At 45.2% G+C, this 7,063-nt stretch overlaps 1 protein-coding gene across 3 annotated transcripts; it reads left to right on the top strand.

Annotated features, from left to right (window-relative positions):
• Window positions 1–71: 71 nt before the first annotated feature.
• Window positions 72–6,410, top strand: LOC143352094 (protein-lysine N-methyltransferase SMYD4). Of its 3 annotated transcripts, none has more exons than XM_076784347.1 (9): window positions 72–668; window positions 761–908; window positions 1,252–1,370; window positions 1,595–1,802; window positions 1,857–1,978; window positions 2,030–2,431; window positions 2,495–2,696; window positions 3,551–3,766; window positions 6,080–6,410. In XM_076784347.1, the coding sequence occupies exons 1-9, from the start codon at window positions 308–310 to the stop codon at window positions 6,381–6,383; spliced, it is 2,082 nt and encodes a 693-aa protein (XP_076640462.1). In that variant the 5' UTR covers window positions 72–307; the 3' UTR covers window positions 6,384–6,410. The 3 variants fall into 3 exon arrangements, with proteins under 3 accessions (XP_076640462.1, XP_076640464.1, XP_076640463.1); XM_076784349.1 differs by lacking the exon at window positions 6,080–6,410 and adding an exon at window positions 4,190–4,279; XM_076784348.1 differs by lacking the exon at window positions 3,551–3,766.
• Window positions 6,411–7,063: the final 653 nt, after the last annotated feature.

Here is a 7,063-nt window from a genome sequence, read left to right as displayed (position 1 = left end):
TTAATTACGAATATAGTTGGCTCGAAAATGGCACCGTGGATCAACCTTGGGCCGATTACGCGACGTCGAGACTTTCAGTTTCCACGACGACGTCGAGTACGTTGGTCTAGGAAGTCCGGTAGCATTCGCAGAGGCTGCCTCGCGCCGAGAATTCGGGACGAAAATAACAGCCGCGAGCCTCGTCTAAAATTATTCGACCGATCGCGAAACCTCTTCATTCCCTTTGGTGTTCGGAACGGTGCAACGTCGGGGCCCGTTGCTTTCGCGAGTTTCGTGCCTACAAGCTTTTTCTCGGCCCTTCGAGACGATGGAACCGTCGGAGGAGGATTACAGAACGCTGTGCTCGCTGGAGACCGTGCGATCCGGAAAGAAGGGATTCTTCCGCGACTTTAGCGAGCACGTGACAAGAGTCGCCGGCGAGAACTGGATCGCGAAGGTGTTTGGTCGATCGAGGGACGACGAGAGTCGGATTCGGACGATCTTCACGGACGGAAAGATCAAGGCGGCGGTGATCGAGACGTTGAGCAGGACGCAGATTCTGTACAGGGCCAAGGACGCGAACGCCTCGAGGGCGAGGAGGCTGGAGGGTTTCGCGGCCGTGGCCGCGGCGGATCCCGAGAAAGCTCTGCTCCTCTTCAGCCAAGCTGTGCTTCGCGCCCCAACCCCAGGTCTTTCACCACCCGTCCCCGTTCGACGTCTCAATCGAAATTATGTACCGACGATTTATTTATCTCTACGTTACGCGACTTTTTGTCCCTAGAAAAATCCGAGACGTCCGTCGATCGAGGACTCGCGCTGCCGCTCGCGTTGCTCGGAAGAGCCGAGGTTTTCGTCGCCTGCAACGAGCACCACCTCGCCTTGGAAGACTTGAGCTTGGCCGAAGAGTTTGAGCTTCCAAACCAACTACGGTGAGTCTTGTTCGAGACAAAAGCTTGCACCTGCACTTTTAAGTGAGACGACAGACTGCGAACAGCTGTGCGCGCGATAATAATTCTCACCACAGACGAGGTATACGAACAGACCTTACACCTTATGGACCTTCGTGACCCAATTACAATTATTTTTGGTGAAGAGACATAAAAATTCATTACCGAAAATATAATGCGTGGCGAGAAATGTTGCTCTGATTAAAACATCGTAACTTCTGAACGGATTGAAGGATTCTAATGTTACAAAATGCAAACAATGTGTATTAATGAGGCTCTAGAGGCTATCTCGTATGTGGTGAGAACTCCTACTGATTTCTTTCAGGGCGGATCTTGCTCTCAAAAAGGAAGAATGCGAGAGATTTCTGCGCGCGAACGAGAAGAGCCTGATTTCCACCAAGGAACATCGACGCAAAGAAGCCGCGCGCTCGCTTCAAAGGAAACGTACGTTTCTCGTCTGCGTTTCAAGGGTCGATCGTCAAGTTTCTCGGACGATAAGTACCTACAAATGCTTAGACGGTATTTAAGTAAAGTACGTCGATCTCGATCTCGTTGCACCGATCGTAAATCCGAACGCGGAATCCGGCTGGCGGAATCGGTGCAATCGTAGAACGAGGGGAGAGAATCGTTCGATTGCACCGATTCCGCCGGATGGTGTTTGGTCGCAGCGGTGCCGGGCCGTTTGACGGGAGGCGAAAATCCTCAGATTCCGGGAGCGTCGAGCTTGTTGGAAATCGAGGAGACAACAACTGCGGGTAAACGCGCGATCGCGACACGGGAGATCGTCCCTGGGGACAGGTTGGTGATCGAGCAGCCGATCGCGGCTTGCCTGCTTCCGGAATACTTTGGTACTCACTGTCATCATTGTTTCTCGAGGTGAGAATACGACGAGTAAACATGTTCGAAGAAACAGGAAAGCGAACGTTTCAGATTGAGAGCTCCGATAGGATGCCCGGATTGCAGCAGTGTCGCGTTTTGCGGCAGAACCTGCAGAGACACGGCGATCAAGAGCTATCACAAATACGAGTGCAAGATCCTAGCGCTGATGATAGGTAATAAATGCTCATATCGAACGGAACAAGAATAATTTGTTGTCTCTTCAGGTTCGGGAATGAGCGCGTTGAGCACGCTTGCCCTGCGAATGGTCACTCAGAACGGCCCGACCGTCTGCTACGACATTTCTCGAGCGTTGAATCGTCGAAGCTTGGACGACAAGTTCGAAGAAGCCGCGACACCGTTCTCGTTCGCGGATCTCGACGAGACGAAGGCTAATTTGAAGCCCAGCAAATCGGCGAAACGGCGGATCAGGAAGAAGAAGTTACGCGACTCGAAATACCGAGACACGACAACCGAGGAGACACGCGTCGATCTTCGAGCGTACGATCTGGTCACGCACCAGAACGAGAGAACGGCCAAGGACTTTTTCGAGCGGTCCTTGATGGCGGCGTTCCTTCTCAAGTGTCTACAGAGGGTCGAGTTTTTCGAGAATCCGTCAAAAGACGACGGTACGACCAACGGATTCGTGCAACGATCGAGCAACACCTGACACGACTCGCGTTTGCTTTCAGTTCCGCCGAGCGAGCAGGAAATCGCGGTGGCCGGTCTGTTGCTAAAACATCTTCAGCTTTTGCAATTCAACGCTCACGAGGTGTTCGAGACCAGACTAGGAACGGAGCATCGATTCCGCGGCAGCAGACCCGTCTACCTCGGGGTGGCTATTTACCCTACCGTCGCACGATTCAATCACGACTGCTACCCAGCGGTTACCAGGTACCTACCAAACTACATCGATCGAGCAATCGATCACATTTTCAAATTTATCGACTAATTTTACAACGCGTTTAGAATCGTTGCTCCGTTAGTTTACGCTGACGATGTACAATAAAATTATTTAATTGCACGACCGGTGCGAGGTGAACGAACCAATTCTTAACGCACCAAGCGTCGCGTAACGAGGTTTACCTACTCGCAGACGTAACGCTTCTTTATATCCGTACGCGATATCGAACATGCTGGTGCTTCTATTAATAGCGTCCGCGATCTTGATATTACTTATAACGATAGATTTCTCTTAAACGTTAGATTCTCGCATAAAATTATAAAAAATTTGTTCATCTGTCGTCTACGCGATATTAACCCTTGAGTGGACTCTCGATCTCGACTGAATTATTCTACTTGATGTTGATTTTTACCAAATTGGTAAATGGAAATCGACTTTCCTTTAAAGCGTTTAAAAAATAATTACCTAATGTAGGATTACATAAATTTTCAAATAACTACGTTACACTTAAGGGTTAATACAATGCCTGTCGTTCACAAGCTCTGTACAGCTGTTTACATATAAATATCAACATTAGTATTATCGCAATCGATAAAATTCAACGTGATTATTTTCATTGCGTCGCCATACCGCGTACATAAAAACGTGACTATAATCCGGTTTTGCAACGCGTCGTTTACGCTCCAACGTGTCTATGTACCTATGGCGCAAAGATAATCTTTAAAGGCGAGCTTTTCCTCTATAAGTTATATTATAATAGCACGTCGTTTTTTCGAAACTAAATCGATCAATGGCGATTCCAGAGTTGCGATTAAACTGTTACTACGCGTATCTGGTTGCGCAGATACTTTGCCGGCCGATCTATCGTGATTCGAGCGATTCGCAGCCTGCAGGCCGGGGAAGTGGTCGCTGAAAATTATGGACCAATATTCACCAAGAGAAGCCTGGACGAAAGACGTAGAACTTTGGCAGGAAGGTATTGGTTTCGGTGCGAGTGCACGGCCTGCCGCGAAGACTGGCCACGTTTCGAAACGTTCACCAACGATCACGTAAGATTTAGGTGAGCGTTACTTTTAGTAAATATTAAGGTCGTCCCCGTAAATCGCTTTAAACCATCCTTCCGTTGCTCTTCTCGATCGCTACAGGTCAGAGATAGGAAGGAGGCCCGACCTCTTCTACGATGTATTTTTAATATTTTTATTATCCTGCCAAGGATAGTTGTTGCCACATGTTGTAACGTAACAGTTTAACGTACGTTTCTTAGAACCGTTGATCGTTTTATAGAGTGTTCTCTCGATGGGTGCGGAATGGGTCTCTATCACAGTTTTACAAAATCAACGATTTACAACGTTATCTCGAACCGGTATCTACTTATCGCGAGGCGCACTGCAATCGTAAACTATATTGCTCTATGATTATAGTTATCTGCTACTAATTTTAATCGTCGTAAATAATTTAAAACAACGATTTATTTTGTTTCCAGATAATGAAACTTTTAAAATTGTTTGGTCGCTTTATAACGTAAGAGCAATTCGGATCCGTTTGTAAGAGGTTTGATTGACAAGAGGGCGGATAAGGATATGCTCGAGCAAGCCTCGATATATTATCGGTATGACGCGGAGAGAATCCCGATAAACAGGGGCTACGAGAGGTGAGAGAGGTTATCGCGGTTGTGGTTTTTAAAAAGCCAAGCCCTGTGTCGAGATCGCAACCGCGGAAAGAACGGCGCACGTAAAACTACTACTGAAAAAACTCCCCCCCATTTTCTCGGCGCAATTTCCTCCTACCTTCTAACCAGAAAAAGCTTTTCTCTCGACACTGTGGTGGCTTTTGGCTTTGCTCGCGATACACGCAAATTGACGACAAGATATTAGATAGTCGGTCGAGGAGCGTATACAGGGTGTTCGGCCACCCCTGGGAAAAATTATAATGGGAGATTCTAGAGGCCAAAATAAGACGAAAACCAAGAATACTAATTTGTTGATGGAGATTTCGTTAAAAAGTTATTAACGTTTAAAGTTCCGACCGTACTGAATTTTTTTCTAAAAAGTGGGTAGGATTTCGAGGGTAGGTCTATTCACCAAAAATGATTGTAATTGACCCCTGCAGCCAAAAGTATTTTTTTTAGAACGATTTGAAATTTTTTAATTTTGTCGAAAAATTTCAAACCTTCTCGAATTTTTTTCTCGAAAGTGGGTAGGATTTCGAGGGTATGTCTATTGACCAAAAATGATTGTAATTGACCCCTGCAGCCAAAAGTATTTTTTTTAGAACGATTTGAAATTTTTTAATTTTGTCGAAAAATTTCACACCTTCTCGAATTTTTTTCTCAAAAGTGGGTAGGGTTTCGAGGGTATGTCTATTGACCAAAAATGATTGTAATTGACCCCTGCAGCCAAAAGTATTTTTTTTAGCACGATTTGAAATTTTTTAATTTTGTCGAAAAATTTCACACCTTCTCGAATTTTTTTCTCAAAAGTGGGTAGGATTTCGAGGGTATGTCTATTGACCAAAAATGATTGTAATTGACCCCTGCAGCTAAGTGTATTTTTTTTAGAACGATTTGAAATTTTTTAATTTTGTCGAAAAATTTCACACCTTCTCGAATTTTTTTCTCAAAAGTGGGTAGGATTTCGAGGGTATGTCTATTGACAAAAAATGATTGTAATCGACCCCTGCAGCCAAAAGTATTTTTTTTAGAACGATTTGAAATTTTTTAATTTTGTCGAAAAATTTCACACTTTCTCGAATTTTTTTCTCAAAAGTGGGTAGGATTTCGAGGGTATGTCTATTGACCAAAAATGATTGTAATCGACCCCTGCAGCCAAAAGTATTTTTTTTAGCACGATTTGAAATTTTTTAATTTTGTCGAAAAATTTCACACCTTCTCGAATTTTTTTCTCAAAAGTGGGAAGGATTTCGAGGGTATGTCTATTGACCAAAAATGATTGTAATCGACCCCTGCAGCCAAAAGTATTTTTTTTAGAACGATTTGAAATTTTTTAATTTTGTCGAAAAATTTCACACCTCGAATTTTTTTCTCAAAAGTGGGTAGGATTTCGAGGGTATGTCTATTGACCAAAAATGATTGTAATTGACCCCTGCAGCTAAGAGAATTTTTTTTAGAACGACTTGAAATTTTTTAATTTCTATTGTTAATAACTTTTTAACGAAGCCTCCATCAACAAATTAGTATTCTTGATTTTCGTCTTATTGTGGCCTCAAGAATCCCCCATTAAAATTTTTCTCAGTGGTGAACACCCTGTATATGTATACTAATGGAAGGTCGGTCGAGCGCTTGCAAGAGAGACGAGAGCGTAGTCGTCTGATGGTCAATACGCGAGTTAAACGAATGCGTTATTTTTCGACGCAGGTGTCCGACCAAAGGATGCAAGAAACTGCATCGACGACCGAGAGACCCGAGCAGAGCCGTAGAGTGCTCAGGCTGTTGTCGAAAAGTCGATCTTCGCGGATCGGTGGAGTCGTTGGCCGCGTGCGAGGAACTCTACAACGTAGGGTTCGCAGCGATGGACGAGGAAGAAACCGAGACAGCTTTGAAGGCGTTCTTTGAGGCTGCGAAAACGTTTCACAGTGTGGCGGTACCACCCCACAAAGAGACGCACTTGGCGGAGATCGCAGCGAGTGCCTGCATGGCCGACGCGGGCAATACCTGGTGATTTACCGATCTGTTTATTAATTTTTTATAGCAAACGTAAGAGCTTAACATTTTCGAAAAACTCATGCTTTTACCAACGTCTAGAACATCGATTATTCGAACGTAAAATGTATTTGCAATCTGTGAAATAAAGATCCATCTTACGTAAAAGACTGTTATTTCTTTACCCTCCGCTACGCTCGTAGCGATTCCCCGACAATCTCCATGGAATAAATGAATGGGGAGGGTCGGGCAGGTAGAAACAACACATACTCGATGCTTGATTCGTCGGTTTTGCGATTTTTTTGGCATTTATTTTTTATAATGCACATGTTTCGTGAAAAAATTAAGTTCCGTATATGAAATTAGCTTTTTCCAAGTTTCGCTTTCCGTATAAAATTCACTGGGTTCAGGGAGTCGAGGGGGAAGGATAGGGATGGAGGGTGGAGATGGATTGGTAGGGGAGGCAGTCGATGGACGATGGCTCGGACGTGCGTGAACGATGCGACGCAACGCGACGCGTTCCGGGCTCGCGACCGGCGAAATCCTGCTAAAAATTCCTGCGTTTGATGTCGTTCGTTGGCTGCTGCACCCGGTCCCGTATACGAATCGGGACGAAATCGCATCGTGATCCTTCCGCGGAAAACTGAATTGGAAATAATTGACTGGCGCTGAGCGAGGCGCGCGCGTGCATCGTCTCGT

Source organism: Colletes latitarsis, chromosome 3 (genome assembly GCF_051014445.1).
Source record: "Colletes latitarsis isolate SP2378_abdomen chromosome 3, iyColLati1, whole genome shotgun sequence".
Taxonomy (NCBI): domain Eukaryota; kingdom Metazoa; phylum Arthropoda; class Insecta; order Hymenoptera; family Colletidae; genus Colletes; species Colletes latitarsis.
The sequence above is the reverse complement of the archived record's forward strand: the minus strand, read 5'-3'. Positions and strand labels throughout refer to the sequence as shown.

What these genes read in the sequence shown, in the direction of transcription:
- LOC143352094 (XM_076784347.1), top strand. Translation starts at nt 308, where the DNA reads ATGGAACCGTCGGAGGAGGATTACAGAACGCTGTGCTCGCTGGAGACC. An exon ending in GCTTCGCGCCCCAACCCCAG is followed by an intron (nt 669 to 760) that starts GTCTTTCACCAC and finishes TTTTGTCCCTAG; the next exon opens with AAAAATCCGAGACGTCCGTC. An exon ending in GAATCCGTCAAAAGACGACG is followed by an intron (nt 2,432 to 2,494) that starts GTACGACCAACG and finishes GTTTGCTTTCAG; the next exon opens with TTCCGCCGAGCGAGCAGGAA.